Genomic DNA, 21,997 nt, shown 5'->3' with positions numbered 1-21,997 from the left:
GAGTTGTGTAGGAGGTGTTGAGTGTTTGTGTAATCCGGGTGGATGGGTGTGTATCAGAGTTGTGTAGGAGGTGTTGTGTGTTGTGTATTGTGTAATCCAGGTGGATGGGTGTGTAGGAGGTGTTGAGTGTTGTGTATTGTGTGATCCGGGTGGATGGGTGTGTAGGAGGTGTTGAGTGTTGTGTATTGTGTAATCCAGGGTGGATGGGTGTGTAGGAGGTGTTGAGAGTTGTGGATTGTGTGTTGTGTAATCCGGGTGGATGGGTGTGTATCGGGGTTGTGTAGGAGGTGTTGTGTAATCCGGGTGGATGGGTGTGTATCAGGGTTGTGTAGGAGGTGTTGAGAGTTGTGGATTGTGTGTTGTGTAATCCGGGTGGATGGGTGTGTATCAGGGTTGTGTAGGAGGTGTTGTGTAATCCGGGTGGATGGGTGTGTATCGGTGTTGTGTAGGAGGTGTTGTGTAATCCGGGTGGATGGGTGTGTATCGGTGTTGTGTAGGAGGTGTTGTGTAATCCGGGTGGATGGGTGTGTATCGGGGTTGTGTAGGAGGTGTTGTGTAATCCGGGTGGATAGGTGTGTATCAGGGTTGTGTAGGAGGTGTTGAGAGTTGTGGATTGTGTGTTGTGTAATCCGGGTGGATGGGTGTGTATCGGTGTTGTGTGTTGTGTAATCCTGGGTGTGGTCTCCTCCTGTCCGCGCATTTCCCGTCTGTCGCATTCTCAGCTCGTCTGTCTGTCTCTGGTCCACTGTGGAAATGGTTGAAATGATTTTCCGTTTCTACGGAAGATAAAGTTTGGCGCATGAAGCCGGACCGGAACCCGGAACCGTCCGGTGCGGATGAAGCGGTAAGGGGGGGTTTTGCTGTCTGCTGCCCGCGTCCTGTTGAACTCGGGGCGGCGCGGGGGGGGCGGGACCCGCGCTGTCCGGTACCGACGGGCTCCAAATTCCCACCCGCGCGTCGTTTTCACCACTTTGCTGCACTTTTTCTTTCAAACTGGGCTCAAATCAGCGAGTTTAAGTCTTTCTGCTGTTTCGATGGTTATGTTATAAATCAGTTTTCTCTTTATACATAGACCGATTTCGATCAGTTTGTTTGCAGTAAACCGCGTGTTCAGTTGATGGGTCTAATTTCTGAGATACTCCAGGATCGTGCGTGTGCGTGTCTGTGCGTGTGCGCGCGTGTCTGTGTGTATTGTGCGCGTGTCTGTGTGTTGTGTGTGTGCGCGTGCGTGTGTGTATTGTGCGCGTGTCTGTGTGTTGTCCGTGTGCGCGTGTGTGTGTGCGTGCATGTCTGTGTGTATTGTGCGCGTGTCTGTGTGTATTGTGCGCGCGCGTGTCTGTGTGTTGTGCGTGTGTCTGTGTGTTGTGCGTGTGTCTGTGTGTTGTGCGTGTGTGTGTGTGTGTGTGTGTGTCTGTGTGTGTGTGAACATATTTACTGTGTGCGCTGCTTCTGACTGTCCGCTGCAGGGATCGGCGGAGCGCGCCGGGGTCCTCAGCCGCATCGGCAGCTTCTTCAGCGGCCGCAGGAAGAAGAGCCGCTCGGCGTCGGCGGGGTCGGCGTCCGGGGACGCGGCCGTCAGCCCCTGCAGCGCCGCGTCCATCATCGGGGACGGAGGAGCGGACCTGCCGTTCGCCGACAGCGACGGCAGCGAGCGCGGGAGTGTGCGGGACCTGCACGTTGAGGTGAGCGGGGTGGGCGGGGCTTCCTGGCCAGGTGATCAGAGAGTCACGTGTATCCTGAGTAAACTCTGTACTACTCTGTAACAGTGGTTTAATAAAGATCTTTGTAGAGTAGTGATCGGTCTAAACCATCATTATTATAAATTATATATTCGTTCAGGATGTAGCGCCGCTGAGTACGTCGCCGGTTTCGTCGGCCAAGGTGGGCGGTGCTCTCGGTCACCACTCCGGCTCCAGCAGCACCCTGACTGAGGAAGAGGAGGAGGGAGAGGTCATGGTGAAGGGCACGTCATACCACCTGCTGAGGAAAGAGGCGGGACGGCTCCCCACTCTGACACACACTCACGCCTATGCTGAGGGGGCGGAGTCTCTCGCAGTGGCCACACCCACTGAAACCGGTAATCACTCCCCACCTGCAGCGGACCTCTCAGGTGCCGCGGCAAGTAGCGGATCGTGTAAAGAGGGCTTTGTTCCTCGCTCACAAAAAGCGTACACACCCTCCTCTGTGCTGAACACACACACACCCTCCCCTGCCGTTCCTGAGGCAACAGATTCAGCCGAGCTTTTCAGCGCCGAGGAGAAACGTCGCAGCATCAGGCTCTCCAGCAGCGAGGTGGTGTTTGCCAAGCGTGTGTGTGTGAGTTCGGCAGACAGCAGCGATGAGGAGGAAACGCTTCATCACAGCAGCGGACACAAACACACATCGGAAGTGAAACTGTGAGTAAAGACGGTGTGTGAGTCTGCCTTTAAGTGTGTGTTTGTGTGTGTGTGTGCGTGCAGACCGTGTAATCTGAGCACTCGGATCCCATGGCTGCTGCATGAAAGCAGAACAATGAGCTGCAACTCAGAATACAGAATCCTCAATGTATAGTCCAGTCAGTATATTTTAATGTGTAGAGTTGTATATAGTGTAGCAGTGCGAGTATTTATGTACTATGCAGCAGTCTGTGTAGTGCGGAGTTGTTGTGTACAGTACTTAAAATAAAAAAGTTATTGGAGTTGTTGTGTGCATAAGTTATTAGAGTGGTTGTGTACAAGAGTAATAGTCATTGTTGTGTAGTACAGAGTTGTTGTGAACAGTAGTTATAAGAGTCGTTGTTGTGAACAGAGTTGTTGTGTACAAAAATAATAGTCGTTATGTTGTATGGAATTGTTGTGTAGAGTAGTTATAAGAGTTTGTGTTGTGAATACTGGTTATTCGCGTTGTTTTGTTGTACAGAGATGTTGTGTACAAGAGTAAAAGTCATGGTTTGGTAGTACGGAATTGTTGTGAACACTAGTTATTGGAGTTGTTTTGTTGTACAGAGGTGTTGTGTACAAGAGAAATAGTTGTCGTTGTGTAATACATAGATGTTGTTTACAGTGGTTTCTGGAGTTGTCATGTGGTACAGTGGTTATCGGAGATGTCGCGTGGTACGGTAGTTATCGGAGTTGTCGCGTGGTACAGTAGTTATCGGAGTTGTCGCGTGGTACGGTAGTTATCGGAGTTGTCGCGTGGTACGGTAGTTATCGGAGTTGTCGCGTGGTACACTGGTTATCGGAGTTGTCGCGTGGTACACTGGTTATCGGAGTTGTCGCGTGGTACACTGGTTATCGGAGTTGTCGCGTGGTACGGTAGTTATCGGAGCTGTCGCGTGGTACGGTAGTTATCGGAGCTGTCGCGTGGTACGGTAGTTATCGGAGCTGTCGCGTGGTACGGTAGTTATCGGAGCTGTCGCGTGGTACACTGGTTATCGGAGTTGTCGCGTGGTACACTGGTTATCGGAGTTGTCGCGTGGTACGGTAGTTATCGGAGTTGTCGCGTGGTACGGTAGTTATCGGAGCTGTCGCGTGGTACGGTAGTTATCGGAGCTGTCGCGTGGTACGGTAGTTATCGGAGCTGTCGCGTGGTACGGTAGTTATCGGAGCTGTCGCGTGGTACGGTAGTTATCGGAGCTGTCGCGTGGTACGGTAGTTATCGGAGCTGTCGCGTGGTACACTGGTTATCGGAGCTGTCGCGTGGTACACTGGTTATCGGAGTTGTAGCGTGGTACACTGGTTATCGGAGTTGTAGCATGGTACGGTGGTTATCGGAGTTGTAGCGTGGTACGGTGGTTATCGGAGTTGTCGCGTGGTACGGTAGTTATCGGAGCTGTCGCGTGGTACGGTGGTTATCGAAGCTGTCGCGTGGTACGGTGGTTATCGGAGTTGTAGCATGGTACGGTAGTTATCGGAGCTGTCGCGTGGTACGGTAGTTATCGAAGTTGTCTCGTGGTACGGTAGTTTCTGGAGCTGTCGCGTGATACGGTAGTTTCTGGAGCTGTCGCTTGGTACGGTAGTTTCTGGAGTTGTCGCTTGGTACGGTAGTTTCTGGAGCTGTCGCGTGGTACGGTAGTTATCGGAGCTGTCGCGTGGTACGGTGGTTATCGAAGTTGTCGCGTGGTACGGTGGTTATCGGAGTTGTAGCGTGGTACGGTAGTTATCGGAGCTGTCGCGTGGTACGGTAGTTATCGAAGTTGTCTCGTGGTACGGTAGTTTCTGGAGCTGTCGCGTGATACGGTAGTTTCTGGAGCTGTCGCTTGGTACGGTAGTTTCTGGAGTTGTCGCTTGGTACGGTAGTTTCTGGAGCTGTCGCGTGGTACGGTAGTTATCGGAGCTGTCGCGTGGTACGGTAGTTTCTGGAGTTGTCGCGTGGTACGGTGGTTATCGGAGTTGTCGCGTGGTACGGTGGTTATCGGAGTTGTCGCGTGGTACGGTAGTTATCGGAGCTGTCGCGTGGTACGGTAGTTATCGGAGCTGTCGCGTGGTACACTGGTTATCGGAGCTGTCGCGTGGTACACTGGTTATCGGAGCTGTCGCGTGGTACGGTGGTTATCGAAGCTGTCGCGTGGTACGGTGGTTATCGGAGTTGTAGCATGGTACGGTAGTTATCGGAGCTGTCGCGTGGTACGGTAGTTATCGAAGTTGTCTCGTGGTACGGTAGTTTCTGGAGCTGTCGCGTGATACGGTAGTTTCTGGAGCTGTCGCTTGGTACGGTAGTTTCTGGAGTTGTCGCTTGGTACGGTAGTTTCTGGAGCTGTCGCGTGGTACGGTAGTTATCGGAGCTGTCGCGTGGTACGGTGGTTATCGAAGTTGTCGCGTGGTACGGTGGTTATCGGAGTTGTAGCATGGTACGGTAGTTATCGGAGCTGTCGCGTGGTACGGTAGTTATCGAAGTTGTCTCGTGGTACGGTAGTTTCTGGAGCTGTCGCGTGATACGGTAGTTTCTGGAGCTGTCGCTTGGTACGGTAGTTTCTGGAGTTGTCGCTTGGTACGGTAGTTTCTGGAGCTGTCGCGTGGTACGGTAGTTATCGGAGCTGTCGCGTGGTACGGTAGTTTCTGGAGTTGTCGCGTGGTACGGTGGTTATCGGAGTTGTCGCGTGGTACGGTGGTTATCGGAGTTGTCGCGTGGTACGGTAGTTATCGGAGCTGTCGCGTGGTACGGTAGTTATCGGAGCTGTCGCGTGGTACGGTAGTTATCGGAGCTGTCGCGTGGTACGGTAGTTATCGGAGCTGTCGCGTGGTACACTGGTTATCGGAGCTGTCGCGTGGTACACTGGTTATCGGAGCTGTCGCGTGGTACACTGGTTATCGGAGCTGTCGCGTGGTACACTGGTTATCGGAGCTGTCGCGTGGTACACTGGTTATCGGAGTTGTAGCGTGGTACGGTGGTTATCGGAGTTGTAGCATGGTACGGTGGTTATCGGAGTTGTCGCGTGGTACGGTAGTTATCGGAGCTGTCGCGTGGTACGGTGGTTATCGAAGTTGTCGCGTGGTACGGTGGTTATCGGAGTTGTAGCATGGTACGGTAGTTATCGGAGCTGTCGCGTGGTACGGTAGTTATCGAAGTTGTCTCGTGGTACGGTAGTTTCTGGAGCTGTCGCGTGGTACGGTAGTTTCTGGAGCTGTCGCTTGGTACGGTAGTTTCTGGAGCTGTCGCTTGGTACGGTAGTTTCTGGAGCTGTCGCGTGGTACGGTAGTTATCGGAGCTGTCGCGTGGTACGGTAGTTTCTGGAGTTGTCGCGTGGTACGGTGGTTATCGGAGTTGTCGCGTGGTACGGTGGTTATCGGAGTTGTCGCGTGGTACGGTGGTTATCGGAGTTGTCACGTGGTACGGTAGTTATCGGAGTTGTCGCATGGTACGGTAGTTTCTGGAGTTGTCGTGTAGTACAGTAGTTGTGCTGTGTTTGTTCTGGTCTCTGGGCTCAGCAGCAGTGGGGCTGAAGGTCACTGTTTGCTGCTGTTTTTGCCCCTGAGCTGATACTCTCACAGCCAGGCGGTAATTACAGTCACACCCATCGTTACTTAATCATTTATCTCAGCAGCTCCAGATCAACCGTTACCTTTTTTTATTTTTATTTTGTCGGAATCAGTGACTCCACACTGGCTTCCTCAGTGGAGTAAAATAAACATGACATGAAGGAACATTCTGAAGACACTTTGCTACCAAAGAGATTTCTATTCAAAGTTGAACGACCTTGATCTAACAGCTTATATGAAAAATATAGGGAGATTGTCAAGACCAAATATAAATGTTCACACCATGTGACAAAAATAGGTTCGATTTGTCACCTGAGTATTGACACAGACTGAATACTTTAAATAGGTCAAGGTAGTAAAATCCATGCGCTAGCTTCTCCTGTCTGATTTTATTCTTTGAGAAGAGTAACTTTGTGGTTTTCACCATAGTTTATTTTCAGTAAATGTAATTCTGTCTGCACGTGGTTGTGTTGCCCACAGGAAGTTTTCTGAGGATATCTGGCTGCTACAGCAACATCCAGGAGGTCCTTCCGGGACTCCACCTGTCCCAGACCCCTCATCCCCCACATTCACCTCGCCTGTCTTACTCTGCTCGTCCATTTCTTTCGGCCCGGACCCAGAAGATGGGGCGGTTTCAGACGCTGTGGGGTCAGGGTTGATTAGGAGAGCTGCACAGGGGTCCTTGGCTGGGGGGGAGGAGGAGGAAGGGGAGGAGACCATGCCCCTCCCAGCGACTCCAAAGGCCAAATCGGACGGAACAACGGGGAGTCCGACGGATGGCAGTGGAATCAGACCACCCACGCCGATTAGGCACAGGATTCCTAAAACTGGCAGGGGGGTGGCTCCCTTACTAGAGCCCCGGGACAGGGGTGACATTGCAGCGGGAAAAACTGAAAGCTCTGAGGGCGTTCCCAAAAGCCCAGCCGACAGATTCAGGGCCAGAAGCGTGCAAAACATTCGAGTTGCAGCACCAAGGAGCCGTCTGCCGAAGGCAGCAGAGAACAGTTCTGCGTGCAGGAGCAGTGACCCCACGCCCAAAGGGCGGGGCTTGGGTATCAGAACCGCGAAAGTCCCTGAAAAGGAGTCGAGTCCCACTTCTGCCAGGGCCTCTTCGCTTTTGGACGGCGACTCGCGGCTGAGAGAGCCAAAGAAAGTGAAAGCAGACACTTCGCCCGTGAGCAAACTGCCCCGCCCCTCCTCCGGCGGCCTGGTTAGCCCGAGCAGCGAGCCCGAAGCCGGAGAGAGTGAGTCACCACCTCCCCCGCCGCTGCCCAGTGCCAGCAGTGATTCATCCGGGGCAGAGAGGCCGGGCTCAAGCTCTCAGAAGGAGCCGCCACAGGAGCCTCAGCGCCGAGTCGGCGCGGCGAGGGAGAACCTACCGAACGCGGGCGCCGTACCCCTGCCACGCCGCCTCGGAAGCCCCACCAAAGCTCCAGCGCAGAAGGAGCTGCGGAGCAGCGAGCAAATCGAGATCACAGAAGGTCCGAGTCCGCGGCAGAAGCAGGAATTATCCCTTTCTGAGATGGGTGGCACGGTAAGCGACACCAGCACTAACGGGACGGTTGCGAGAGACGCTGCAGCGGGAGCGACTACTGCCACCACGGAGAAGACACAGGCGGAGAAGAAATCCACAGAAGCAGAGAAAACCGCGGCGGGCTCACAACAAACAAGAACAAACATAACACGGAAACAGGCAGGAAAGGACCGACCCACACCTGAAGACAGGAAGGAAACGCCCACCACGTCCACTTCCTGTCCAGTGAATCAGAGGAGCACAGGAGCAGTCAGAAAAACACGGTCATTGAGTGAGGGGACTGAGGACATGGAAAAGGAACTGGACAGTGTGGAGGACTCCATAAAAAGGATGGGGAGGGGGGTGACTGAAGAGAAAATCTCACAGGACGTTGACCTGAAAACCAAAACTCACCAGGTCAGCACACACTCACCAGCAGCTTCAGAAAAAATTCAAGTCGTCAGGAGGGTGAAAGTGACACCTGGAAGGACAGAAGGGGTCAAAAGCACAGATCCTGATGTAACTGTGGAACAAAAGGACTGTGTTGAAGCTCAACCAGAGAAGAAACCTCCTTACAGCAACCAGAAGGCCAGAGTTAAACATGAAGTGTCAAAGCACTCTGCTCCAGCTGAGTCTCTGCCCATTTCAGCTCTTCAGGACCTCAAGTCCACAAAAGCCAAAGCACCTCTAGCAGGACATGACGTCTCAGAATCCTTGACAGTCTCAGAAAAGACAACAGACATGAGAAGAATTATGATCAAAGGGCCCAGAAACACTGCCACCGACAAAGAACCAAAAAACACAGTCACAGTAGTCAGTCAGACAAGAGAAGACAAGGATGAACCTAAACGACTCACTTCTAGAGCTCTGCTCAATGAAAGTCTTCAGGACCAGAAGTCCTCAAAAACAAAAGCCAGTCAGTCAGGACAGGAGAGCTCAGAGTCCTCAGTAGTCTCAGACAGAAAAACAGGATTGAGGAGGATTAACATGAAAGAGACGTCTAGAAGCATTGATCCTGTGGTTTGCGACGAACATGTGGAGCATGGTGAAGATCAAGCACTACAGAAGCCTTCTACTAACAACCAGAAAACTAGAGATAAACTTGTAGAATCAAAGCAGAAAACCACAGGCGAAAATTCAGACCATCTGACTCTCGGTGGAAATTTCATAAACGATGCAAACACCAAGAAGGAACCAAATACTAGTAATTCAACACCACAGGGAGACAAAGCTCCTGCTCCCACCAACGCTGTCACAGTAGTCAGGCAGACCAGAGAAGATAAAGATGGACCTAAACAACTCCCTACTACAGCTCAGCCTGTGCTCAATGAAAGTCTTCTGGACCAGAAGTCTTCAGAGTCTTCAGTAGTCTTTGAAGACATATGTAGAAGCATTGATCCTGTGGTTTGTGACGAACAGGTGGAGCATGGTGAAGATCAAGCACTACAGAAGCCTTCTGCTAAGAACCAGAAAACTAGATATAAACTTGTAGAATCAAAGCAGAAAACCACAGGCGAAAATTCAGACCATCTGACTATCAGTGAAAATTTCATAAACGATGCAAACACCAAGGAGGACCCAAATAATAGTAATTCAACACCACAGGGAAACAAAGCTCCTGCTCCCACCAACGCTGTCACAGTAGTCAGGCAGACCAGAGAAGATAAAGATGGACCTAAACAACTCCCTGCTACAGCTCAGCCTGTGCTCAATGAAGGTCTTCAGGACCAGAAGTTTTCAGAGTCTTCAGTAGTATCTGAAGAGATATGTAGAAGCATTGATGTTGTGGTTTGTGACGAACAGGTGGAGCATGGTGAAGATCAAGCAGTACAGAAGCCTTCTGCTAAGAACCAGAAAACTAGAGATAAACTTGAAGGATCAAAGCAGAAAACCACAGGCGAAAATTCAGACCATCTGACTGTCGGTGGAAATTTCATAAACGATCCAAACACCAAGAAGGAACCGAATACTAGTGATGCAACCCCTCAGGGAAACAAAGCTCCTGTTCCTGACAGCCAGAGAAACACAGACAATCCAGAAGACTCACAGCTGAAAATCACAGGGTCAGTAACATCTCCACAGAAGGTCTTTTCACCAGTAAGTGAGGTCATGCAAACTAACGACTCCCCTAAACAAATCCCATTTCCATCTCAGCTGCTGCCCTCTGAAGATGGAGTCAAGACCAAGGATCAGCCAGTACTTCCTTCCAACAAATTGAAAGAAGAAAAACCGCACAAAGTCTTTGCTGAACACGAGTCTGTTCCATCCAAAAACAAATCTGCCACCTCCAGAGACACTTTACTGAAGTGCTCTTCAAGTCTACCCTCACCCACTAAACCTCTTCAGGAGAAGCGTGACGCGCCCTCAAACTGGCTTGATGTGGACCACAGTGTTGCCAAGAAGCCAAAGAGGACTGAGCGGAAGATGGAGTTCTCTGTCAGTGAGGACAACATCCTTGACACTTCTGATGATTTTGAAAACTTCATCCAAAACATTAAGGCGTTGGGAACACCGTTTTCATACCCCCTCAAAAAGAAACAGGGCCAGGCCCGGACCACTTCACCCCCATTTGCCATGCCTGCTATCAGGGAAGATCGTTTTGAGAAGGTCCTTGACCCTGATGTTTTCAGTTTTGGAAAGGGGAAGGTGAACATTTCAAAGGACCAATCACCAGCCATGGTAATAAAGAAACAGGGCGATGAGACAAAGCAGAAGGCCCACAGCACATCTGGACAGTGGAAAGAGAGAGGAGAGGGAACACTTCTTGATGAGGAAGAGACTCAAAAGACCAAAGAATCAATAGATCAATCCAAAAAGGTTTCCTCAAGGTTGGAGCGAATGTCCATCCTTTCAAATCTTATGAGCTCTCCTAAAATGTCCAGGCGGACTGAAATGATTTTGTGCCCCTCTCAGGACTTACAGAATGGCATGACCATGCCTCTCCCTGGTCCTGCTGCGCCGCCTCTCCCTGGTCCTGCTGCGCCGCCTCTCTCTGGTCCTGCTGCAAAGTCTCTTCTCGGTCAGTGTGCACCTCCTCTCCCTGGTCCTGGTGCAACTCCTCTCCCTGGTCCTGGTGCAACTCCTCTCCCTGGTCCTGGTGCAACTCCTCTCCCTGGTCCTGGTGCAACTCCTCTCCCTGGTCCTGGTGCACCTCCTCTCCCTGGTCCTGGTGCACCTCCTCTCCCTGGTCCTGGTGCACCTCCTCTCCCTGGTCCTGGTGCACCTCCTCTCCCTGGTCCTGGTGCACCTCCTCTCCCTGGTCCTGGTGCACCTCCTCTCCCTGGTCCTGATGCACCGCCTCTCCCTGGTCCTGATGCACCGCCTCTCTCAGGTCCATGTGCACCTCCTCTCCATGGTCCTGGTGCACCTCCTCTCCATGGTCCTGGTGCACCTCCTCTCCCTGGTCCTGGTGCACCGCCTCTCCCTGGTCCTGGTGCACCGCCTCTCCCTGGTCCTGGTGCACCGCCTCTCCCTGGTCCTGGTGCACCGCCTCTCCCTGGTCCTGGTGCACCGCCTCTCACTGGTCCTGGTGCACCGCCTCTCACTGGTCCTGATGCACCGCCTCTCCCTGGTCCTGATGCACCGCCTCTCTCAGGTCCATGTGCACCTCCTCTCCATGGTCCTGGTGCATCTCCTCTCCCTGGTCCTGGTGCACCGCCTCTCCCTGGTCCTGGTGCACCGCCTCTCCCTGGTCCTGGTGCACCGCCTCTCCCTGGTCCTGGTGCACCGCCTCTCCCTGGTCCTGGTGCACCGCCTCTCCCTGGTCCTGGTGCACCGCCTCTCCCTGGTCCTGGTGCACCGCCTCTCACTGGTCCTGGTGCACCGCCTCTCACTGGTCCTGGTGCAGTGCCTCTTCTTGGTTCTGCTACACCTTCACTTCCTGGCCCTGCTGCACCTCCAGTCCATGGCCCTGGTGGCATACTTACGGTTCCCATTTCACCACCTCAAGCTAGGCCCAGTACCTTGCCTTTGTTCGGGATGTCTCTTCCTGAATCTGTTGCCACACATATTCCTGAATTAGGTGGAGGGCTGGAGAACAGGTCCTTGCGTGAATCAATGCTCAGTCCTTCTTCCCAACCCCCTCCTCCCTCTTTCTCTGAGATCAAGCTCCCCAGTTTCCTGGAGAAGTACCTGAAAAAAGACACACCACCAACAAGTCCACTGTCCCCGAGCATAGTGCCAATCCTCAGTCCTGTTGGGATCATGGAGCCCCAGGGACAGATGTCCCCCAACTTGGAGGCGATCCAGCAGTCACCTCAAGGGAAACCCCCAGCAAGAGTGAGTGTCATTATATTTACATTTACAGCATTTACCAGACACCCTTATCCAGAGAGACTTACAATCAGTAGTTACAGGGACAGTCCCCCCCTGGAGACACTCAGGGTTAAGCGTCTTGCTCAGGGGTTTGAACCTGGGTCTTCTGGTTCATAGGCGAGTGTGTTAACAGCTAGGCTACTGCCACCCACTAATAAAGTTGTTCTGTTCTGTCTGGAAAATCTTTACATGCCTGCTATCATGTACTGACACGAGGAGTTCTGGATGAGGTTTCTGTCTTTCCTCCCCCTCACCTTCACTCGCTCTTCTTCTCTTGTCTGACTCATCCGTTTGTTCGGAAGAATTTTCCCGAGGGCACATTTTTATGGGCGGGGCTGAGGTCTTTTCACTTCCTTGCTTTGATGTCTTTTATGTTTTTCTTTTTTCCTCTTAAATGTCTACAAATGTTGGGCGTCGCCTCTGCAGTCATTTACAAATCACAAAAAGCTGAGCGAAAAGGCTTTAGGTGCTAATAAAAGATCATATCTGATTATTCCAGGTTCCGACAACAAGAGGCTTCCACAAACGACCCGGAAAGGTGGGCAGTTCACACACCAAACATCATTGTTTATCAGTCAGTAAATTTATCTTTATCTCTACATCCCTATTCTACAGTAAAAGTACTGGCCTGCAAGAGTGGAACCAATCCTCCGGGCTACTTAGAAGTCCACTTTTGTGTATTTGTGCTATCGTAGATAGTATAGTCTAACTACTGTTCTAGTGAAGATGGTAATAAGCCTGTCCAGTTCTGACCTTGTGTAGCCTGACACGGGCTCCAATCTGGAGCAGCGACACAGTAATTGGGTGGTGTGGAGTTGACCTTTACCTGTCTCTCTGTTGGCAGATGGTTCTGTTTGAGCAGGAGCAACAGAGAGGTCAGGCCTTTGAGATCTTTGGTGATGTGGAGGACGCCACGTCACTCAGCCTGTCGTCAGTCATCTCCATAAGGGTAGTGCGTGGCTGGTAAGTGTGGTCCAAGCATCCAGAAACCCTAAATGGACTTTCAACTGGCAACTTTGTGCTCATCTGGCTCATATGTGACCGAAGCTGGTCTACTAATGGTGCTCTTTTGCCCCATTCTAACGTCAGATGTGAGTTTGGTTGTCATGGCAGTTTTGTGACATCACTTCCTCTTTCTGAAGCTGGCTGCTGTATGAAGCCCCACGGTTCCAGGGTCGCTCTGTGCCTCTGGAGGAGGGTTCCACCGACTTAGAGAATCCGTGGGTGGAGGAGCAGACAGTAGAGGGGGATGTCCGGCCCATCTGTATCGGTTCCATCCGCTTGGTGGTGATGGTGAGTCTGGCTTTTGTCAGCCCTGATCAGCTGATTTGCGTATTACTAACACGTTATTTGTTGCTCAGGACTACAGCATTCCTCAGATCGACCTCTTCACTGAGCCCAGCGGCCTGGGCCGACAGACAACCGTCTGTGACGACACACCCGAGTTCTGCACCTACGGGATGGCCCAAAACACTGCCTCCATTAAAGTGCACTCTGGAGTGTGAGTCTCACTGTGTGTGTGGGGATAGTGTGATCTAGTCCGCAAACACAAACTTCTGGTCTATAGTACCAATCCTTTGCCTACAATTTGCCGCTTGAAAATTTCGGTGATTGGCAAAGGTTTTCATTGCATGTTGTAAATTAGTTTTGTTCAGGGAAATGTTCATTTGGTTTGTAATTCTCGCCCACTGTTGTCAAGTGATGCATTGCAATGATCGCAAGACTGATGCAGAAATAGAGGTGAAATGGCGGCTAGACTCCGGCGATTACGTTTTACACCTGCTCATTTCCTTTTTTTTTTTTTTTTCAAAGAAATATTAATTTAGTAGCAAAATCATATTCAGAAAAAAAAACCACAGTTGAATTCATGACTTCTTTGTGTTTCCGAAGGGTGACACCATGTAACACAGCCCAATATTATAAACATGCAAAGCACAAGCCCCATAAATGACACAACAGCGTTTTCTCGGTCAGAACAGAGACCGATTGTTTCGTTTTTTAAGATTAAGAAGCAGAAAAGGCTGCAGAAATGCTGCTAATTTCCCCACACATTTCCTCTCCTTCTTAGTCTAGCGCCCGTAGCCGAGAAAGCTGAGATTTTAAATTGCTGTAATATGATGTTTTTTTTTTTGTGTGTGTGTGTGTGTGTGTGTGTGTGTACAGATGGCTGGTGTACAGTGACCCGGGGTTCCAGGGTATGCTCGCTGTGTTGGAGGTGGGCGAGTTCCCCTCCCCTGAGTGCTGGGGCTTCCCCATGCCCTTCGTGGGATCTCTGCGTCCCCTCAAAATGGTGCTGAACCGCCGCGTCCATTCACCTGAACTTTCATTGTCACGATGCTCCTTAATGCTGATTGGAAAAAAAATATTTTCATATGTTTTCACAACCCGGATGTCTCTGCTGCTCAGGATCGATGAGTTCTGTTGTCACAGTTCAGCATTGTCTGTTTATTGCAGGGTCAAATTAAGGTGGAGAGTCCCTATGAAGTCAAGGTAAAAAAATACAGACGTCTCGAATGTGGTGATAATTCTTATAGCTCAGGAGATGTGCAACAACAGCAGATGTGTAGTAAAAAATCGACCTCCGACCTCTGAAAATGTGCCCCAGGCCGTGTTGTACGAGAAGCCGCTTTTTGAGGGGAGGAGTGTGGAGTTGGAGGGGAAGGAGTGGCAGCTGGAAGAGGAGGTGGAGGAAGGAGCGAGTGACAGGCAGCAGGACGTGGAGCACCCGGAAGCAAGCAGGAGATGCCTGAGCTCTGTGGGCTCCATCAGGATCGCCGGCGGCCTGTGAGTTTGGAGAGTGCGTCAGTGTACCCCGTTTGTTATTTGTGTGTGTCCGTGTCTGCATGTACCGTTTGTGGATTGTATGTGTGTATTCGTGTTCAGCTGGGTGGGCTACACAGAAGTGGAGTTTGAAGGACGTCAGTGGCTGCTGGAGGAGGGCGAGTACACAGACTGGAGTGACTGGGGAGGGACTTGGGACACACTGCGCTCACTAAGGCCAGTGGTGCTGGTCAGTAAATCGCACACACACACACAGTGAGTTTCAGTGAGTGCATAGTTTTTATGACATGATGATTGTTGATATCACATCTAGGCTCATTATCAGACATGGAATGTCAGCATTTACAGGGACGGTCCCCCTGGAGACACTCAGATACTCCGTTTCAGGTGTACATTTCACACATCTGTGAATTTAGTCAGGAACCAAGCTTCGTGAAGTTCATGTGAGACTTTCTAGAGACTCACCTGCGGTGGTGAGGATGAAGCATGACAGGTTAAATCTGACCATGATCCCTGATGCCCGCAGGACCTGGTCTCACCCCACTTGAAGATGTTCAGCCAGAGAGACTTCGGGGACAGGGGGGTCTGTGTGGACCTGCTGGTTCCAGTCACCAACATGGAGGACACCGGATACGGCAGCAAGACACAGTCCATAGACGTCGAGTCTGGAGTGTGAGGCACATGCATGCACACTCACACACACTCACACACTCACACTCACACACTCACACACACACTATACTGCATTTGAAGTGAGTATTGTTTGCGTGAGGGTGTAGTTAAGGTTTATTGACGTCCTTTTCTGCAGGTGGGTGGGGTTTGAGAAAGCTGGGTTCTCAGGAGAGCTCTACATCCTGGAAAGAGGTCTCTACAGTGCCCATGAGGACTGGGGAGCTCAGCGCCCCAGCATCGGCTCTGTCCAGCCTGTGATTGTGGTAAAAAAAAAAAAAAGTTCTGATTCGTCAACAGATTCTCTCCTGTTCTGTCTTCAGAGCATCATTTCTTTTTTTTATCTTCTTCTTTAAGGAAATGCAGAGCGGAGTCAGCAAGTATAAGGTACGGTGAGAGAACCCAGTTTCAGATACTCAGTTGTCTTTTATTGTTCACGTACTGTAGTTCTGCTGCTCTGTTTTAGGTTCTCTTGTTCTCTAGTCCTGGGTTCCAAGGAGAACAACTGTCTTTGGATGACAGTGGCACCACACTGCCAGATGGGTTCCGTGCTGCTTCTTGCAAGGTTCTTTCTGGGAGGTGAGGAGAATTGAGCTTTTTAAAAGGTTCCTAGGTGTGTGTGTTAAAGAAAAAGACTAAGTGTGCTTGTGTGTGTTAGTTGGGTGGTGTTCTCCGGAGCTCATTTCACCGATCTCATGTTGGTGCTGGAGGAAGGTGTGTATCCAACACCGGAGTCCATGGGCTTCCAGGACCCTGATTCCAGAGTCCTGTCCATTCATACTGTTGCACCGGTGAGTTCAGTGTGTGTGTGTGTGTGTGTGTCCAGAGTGGAAAGTCCCAGAGTGTTTAAGTGAGGCAGTGAGGGCCCGAATGCTTCGGTACCTTTTTCCGGATGGTAGGAGGATGAATGGTGCAAGTGAGGGGTGTGTAGAGTCCTTCACAATGCTGCTGGCTTTCCGGATGCAGCGAGACTCTGACGATCTTCTCAGCTGTCCTCACTATCCGCTGTAGGGTCTTGTGGTCCAATGCGGTGCAGTTCACCAACCAGACAGTGATGCAGCTGGTCTTAATGCTCACTGGTCCCTCTATAGAAGGTGGTGAGGATGGGTGGTGGGAGATGGGATTTCCTCAGCCTCCCCAGGAAGTAGAGATGCTGCTGGGCTTTCTTGGCCGGAGAGTCCAGGAGAGGTTCTCATCTACATGAACACAAGGAACTTTGTATTCTTAACGATCTTCACACAAGATCCGTTGATGTTCAGGAGAGAGTGGTCTTCCTAAGTCTGAAGTGTTTCACTCCTCGTCTCTACAGGAATTCTCTCTCCCCTCCATCACACTCTTTTGTAAGTTGGGATTCAGAGGCAGGAAGGTGATTTTGACGGATGCTTCAGTGAACCTGTCTCTTGCTGGAATCAGTGGATGTTCTCGCTCACTACTAGTCAGTGGAGGAATGTAAGTGGCCATGCACACGCACGCACGCACAAACACACACAGTGCGTCCTTCCACATACGGCTGTGGGAAAGTGGCCATCATGTGTGTATACATGTATTTAATGTAATTGTGTCTTGTGTTTGCAGGTGGGTTCTCTATGAAGAACCTTACTTTCATGGCCGTCAGTTTCTCCTACAGCCCAGCGAAGTCTCGGATTGGCAGCAGTTCAGCAGCTGGCAGCGAATTGCGTCTCTTCGTCCGCTAATACAGGTGTGTGTTGGCGAATTCAAATTTGTGCACGCAGACACACACAGGACTTGCGGAGACAAGTGGGTAGATTTAAAATTTGAAGCATCTGACTCATAACAGTTTTCATTGATCTGCTGTTTATCTGAATCACGAGAATGAAGGAAATGATCAACCGGATAAAATCATCTGCAGCTGACTCTGGTTCTCCAATCACAGCACAGCTGAACACTCACCTCACTGAACAGAGGGCAGTGGGGTCCTAGCGGTTAAGGAAGCGGCCCCGTAATCAGAAGGTTGCCGGTTCGAATCCCGATCCGCCAAGGTGCCACTGAGCAAAGCACCGTCACGTCACTTTAAGACTATATTAAACAGCAGAAGATCTGAATCAGGATTTATAAAATTCTATACATGTACACATTACTTTACTTTATTTAGCAGACGCTTTTATCCAAAGCGACTTACAAGAGGAAGACGCCAGCAATTCTCGTTCGATTTCTATAGATTTTGAGTTTACAAAACTAAGAGCCCTGATAAGGCCTAATTACACTACATTACACTACAGATGTTTTCAGTAAATATGGTCTAAAATTGTTAGTTTCACCAGTGTGCAGCTGAAGCGGTTCTTTTGCTATCGGCCTGCGAGAATGCATTTGTGTGTGTGTGTTTGGTAGAAACCGCTGTATATTCGCCTGCGGAGCGCTGAAACTGGGTGTGTGATGTCACTGTGTGGCCAACTGGACGACCTGAAGCTGCTGAGGGTCCAGGTGTCTGAGGAGACAGGTGGAGCTGAGCAGACGTGGCTCTACGCACACGGCCAGCTGCGCTGCAAGGTGAGTGTGTGTTGTGCGTCTTTGTCTCGATGGCGTGACGGGGCACCTAAAAAAGGACACAACCGCACAACTCACAAAAACAGCGGATTTATGTAAACAGGAGCATGACACAATAAGGATACATTTATACACTTAACATCTGGTACACACAATCATGGAATCAGGAGCACACACAGTCGACACGGAACTCCGGACTGGAACACGGAACCAGAGCACTCGGCAGGCTATGACAGTCTTCTATATGAATATGCTGTTCGGCTGTTTGGGCAATGGTGGCCTGAAGCGGACTCAGGTTCAAATCCCAAACAGTCAAGGTGCCATCTCCAAGGTTGTGAGTTTGAATCCTGACTCGGACGCTGTGTGGGTGGAGTTTGCTTGCTCTCCCTGCGTTGGCGCGGGGTTCCTCCTGCTGTCAAAAGACATGTAAACTAGGTGGACTGGCGACTCTGAATTGACCGTTGTGTGAGTGACAGTGATGGGAAGATTTAATTCATTACAATTACAAATGACTCTATTTAATATCTAATAGTAGTGTAGCTATTTCAATGCAAGTAATTACGTTTGATTACTTTTTGATTTTTCATTCATAATTTACAAAAGTTATCTTAACTGTTAACCTTTTTGAAATTTTGAAACCTTTTTACATTATATAGCCATTCAAAGTTTTTTTTAATACATTAACATAATTTATTAAAGATGATATAATAACAGCCACCACAAGGTCAGAATTCAGGCCTGATTTTACTGTAAGATCATATAAGCCATTCAATCATTGAATAATGTGAGGAACTTTATGGTTGGTCGGGGTTCCTCCATCCCGGGAAACTCATTTAGAGTCAAAATACACCTGGCAGGCATCTGACATTTTCCTACAGTAGACCAAGATTATCACTGCTAGAATCAACCTCTCCTCCAGTCTAACAATAATTGTATATTTATATTTTATTGTGTTTTTCTTTCTTTTTCTGACATCTTTTTACTTTATAATGGAGGATGCTGAACTAGCGTATAGAAATACCATCACCTGACTCTTTACTTTTAAGATGCGGACGCCGAACTATCCAACATCTGAACAGACAGGTTCCGTCGACTCATCACATTCTACTAACAATGTGAAGTGAAAGTGAAACATTGTAAAACACTGCAGCACAGCACACGTTGACACAACAAAATGTGTCCTCTGTATTTAACCATCACCCTTGGAGAGCAGTGGGCAGCCATGACAGGCGCCCGGGGAGCAGTGTGTGGGGACGGCGCTTTGATCAGTGGCACCTTGGCGGATCGAGATTCGGCAACCTTCTGATTACGGGGCCGCTTCCTTAACCGCCAGGCCACCACTGTCCACTTCACAGTGGTTGTAATAGGCACTGAGTGCTGATGGGTTGATTCCTGCAACACCACTATTATTAAATATATCAGCAAGGTTTTACATTAGCATATCTATTCTAAACATTTTCTCTTACTTTTTCTAAATTTACTGCATTCTGAATGCTGCCTTGTAAAATATGAAGAACTGAATACTTATACATCTTTTTTTTTTTAATAAGAATAACTGTTACATCCCAGCTCTGTATGGGTTGGTGTGTATTAATTATGTGTTTTTCTCAGATGGTGGAGGACTGCTGTCTGGAGACGTCCAGTTCCGTCGTCATGGCCGGCTCCCGGCTGGGTGTTTCCACAGAGGTCGGGAAGGAGAACCAGCTGTGGGATATTACACAGGATGGACACATACACACACACCTGAAACCTGAGCTGGTGCTTGAGGTCAAAGGTCAGGTTGACCCTAAACTTCTCACTCCTGTGTGTGATTTTTTTTTGTTTGTTTTGTTCTCAGCATTAAAAGCTTTTAAAATGTGTGTCCAATACACCAATATTACACCAATACTCCTTTGTGGTCTTCATCAGGTACATTTTGATTTGATCAATTCACTGTGCAGATGCTCAACATGTGAAGACACACGCACACACAGCCTTTAAACTTGTCTGGGCGAGTGAGAGCGGTGTGGTATTTTTACAAGGACGGATCGTTCTGAGCTGGAGTTACTCAATAACCAGCATCCATTTACCAAAAAGCACGCTCTACCACAGCCCAGCATAGCAATCTTCTCACGTCAGCCACAGCACACAGACGAAAGAGTAAATCTCCACCACTGGGGCAGCGGGAGAGGAAACGGACCCGTAATCGGAATCCCAGACTGCCAAGGTGCCACGGAGCAGAGTACCGTCCCCACACACTGCTCCCTGGGGATGGTTTAAATGCAGAGGACACATTTCACATGTGCCAACTAATCTCTTTCGTCACTACTGTGACCATGTGGGGCAGTGGTGGCCTAACGGTTAAGGAAGCGGCCCCGTAATCAGAAGGTTGCCGGTTTGAATCCTGATCTGCCAAGGTGCCACTGAGGTGCCACTGAGCAAAGCACCATCCCCACACACTGCTCCCCGGGCGCCTGTCTTGGCTGCCCACTGCTCACTCAGGGTGATGGGTTAAATGCAGAGGACACATTTCACTGTGTGCACCGTGTGCTGTGCTGCTGTGTATCACATGTGACAATCACTTAACTTAATGTGGCGCCCTCTACAGGGCACCTCAGATACGGACGGCTGTCTTTTACTGGACTTTTTTTTTTTTTTTTTTTCTTCCAGGAGGTCACCAGTATGACAGGAACCACGTGATCGTTAACACGCTGGATGAGAGGAGGTCCAGTCAAAGGTGGACTGTAGAGATCCTTTGACCACCATGGAGACATCGGTGGACACTGTTTTCAGATTCCTGAAGTGCCAAAAGTCACCTTTATCATTTATTTACCCTAATTTCTACTCTTAAGCATTGTTTTCAGTAAATGATTTCTGGACTGTTTTTCCTGCCCTACAACATGTACAGCTGCTTTTAAAGTGTCTCAATACGTTAACTGGAATTCCAGTGGTGGAAAGTAACAAAGTAAATTTAATTTGTTACTGTACTTAAGTAGTTTTTTGTTTATCTGTGCTTTACTAAAGTATTTACATTTGTGGACAGTTTTTTACTTTTACTCTGGTACATTTCAATGTAAAAAAAATCTTACTTTGTACTCCACTAATTTTTTTATAAATCTAACCTTTGACCTGTTTGATCAAAACTGAGATGAGGAGCGGCACGGATTCGTCAACCTGTTAAAGTGTTGCACTGTTATTGTCCAGCTTGCCAGAACATTCATGGCTTTTTATTTAATTTTTTTTTGAAGAAATGAAGATGCAGAAAAATACCTTTTGTGCCTGCCTCCGACCCATATGATTTCATTTTACACAAATTCATCATCTAATCTAAGGAAACCGGTAGAGGTACGATTTAATTCTGATGGAAATTTAGCTAGACAGATTGGGAAAATGCTGCTACCCATAATGGCAGGCTAAAGCTATTATCAATTTCAATTCGATGGCTGTTACTCGCTTCATATGTTTGCCAGTGTTGCCAGATGTTAATGTGGAAGTATGGTACCATCACCTGAAAAAGACACAATTTCCATTCAGACATATTGCCTTAACCATAAAATAAAGGGATTATGGGATTATTGTTTTTCAAATGCGCATTATAAACTCCGCATAAGTTCTCAATATCAGCGAGCGCTCGGTAACTCACACTCAGTACCAGCATTCAGTCCATTCCACAGATTCAGCTTCCAAATACTTAGTCCTTGCAAAAAATATGAAGGTGGTCTGAATCCACAGTCCCTGAGCAAGACACTTAACCCCGAGTGTCTCCAGGGGGACTATCCCTGTCACCATTTCATTTACATTTACATTTACAGCATTTATCAGACGCCCTTATCCAGAGCGACTTACAATCAGTAGTTACAGGGACAGTCCCCCCCTGGAGCAACTTAGGGTTAAGTGTCTTGCTCAGGTACACAATGGTAGTAAGCGGGATTTGAACCCAGGTCTTCTGGTTCATAGGCGAGTGTGTTACCCACTAGGCTACTACCACCCATCACCACTGCTGGTAAGGCATCAGATACATTTTAATAGTTATCAGTGGTAAAGTAATTAATAGCATTTCACACACACACACACACACACAAAAAAAAAAAAAAAGTCTTAATTTAAATTAATTGATCTAACCAGTAAATTAAAGTTACGCGTTAGAGCCACAATAAATTACTGTACTTTTACTTTTGATACTTAAGTACATTTGAAGGCAAATACTTTTGTACTTTTACTCAAGTAGAAATTTAAATGAAGGACTTTTACTGCAGTAAACTTTTACCCTGGGTACATA

General features: G+C 49.2%; 1 protein-coding gene across 4 annotated transcripts; it reads left to right on the top strand.

Annotated features, from left to right (window-relative positions):
* Positions 1 to 681: 681 nt before the first annotated feature.
* Positions 682 to 20,507, top strand: LOC114780101 (uncharacterized). Of its 4 annotated transcripts, XM_028967604.1 has the most exons (22): positions 682 to 844; positions 1,467 to 1,682; positions 1,840 to 2,396; positions 6,438 to 11,748; positions 12,284 to 12,322; positions 12,629 to 12,747; positions 12,927 to 13,077; positions 13,146 to 13,285; positions 13,948 to 14,074; positions 14,239 to 14,274; positions 14,390 to 14,568; positions 14,668 to 14,794; positions 15,092 to 15,237; positions 15,374 to 15,500; positions 15,592 to 15,621; positions 15,701 to 15,813; positions 15,893 to 16,025; positions 16,544 to 16,683; positions 16,810 to 16,933; positions 17,584 to 17,742; positions 19,351 to 19,513; positions 20,389 to 20,507. In XM_028967604.1, the coding sequence occupies exons 1-22, from the start codon at positions 800 to 802 to the stop codon at positions 20,475 to 20,477; spliced, it is 8,271 nt and encodes a 2,756-aa protein (XP_028823437.1). In that variant the 5' UTR covers positions 682 to 799; the 3' UTR covers positions 20,478 to 20,507. The 4 variants fall into 4 exon arrangements, 3 of the variants coding, with proteins under 3 accessions (XP_028823437.1, XP_028823439.1, XP_028823438.1); XR_003747027.1 differs by lacking the exons at positions 15,592 to 15,621; positions 15,701 to 15,813; positions 15,893 to 16,025; ... (3 more) ...; positions 19,351 to 19,513; positions 20,389 to 20,507 and adding an exon at positions 14,879 to 14,952 and having other exon boundaries at positions 15,374 to 15,495; XM_028967606.1 differs by lacking the exons at positions 15,374 to 15,500; positions 15,592 to 15,621; positions 15,701 to 15,813; ... (4 more) ...; positions 19,351 to 19,513; positions 20,389 to 20,507 and adding an exon at positions 14,879 to 14,952 and having other exon boundaries at positions 15,092 to 15,247.
* Positions 20,508 to 21,997: the final 1,490 nt, after the last annotated feature.

Source organism: Denticeps clupeoides, unplaced genomic scaffold, assembly GCF_900700375.1.
Source record: "Denticeps clupeoides unplaced genomic scaffold, fDenClu1.1, whole genome shotgun sequence".
Classification (NCBI taxonomy): domain Eukaryota; kingdom Metazoa; phylum Chordata; class Actinopteri; order Clupeiformes; family Denticipitidae; genus Denticeps; species Denticeps clupeoides.
The sequence above is the reverse complement of the archived record's forward strand: the minus strand, read 5'-3'. Positions and strand labels throughout refer to the sequence as shown.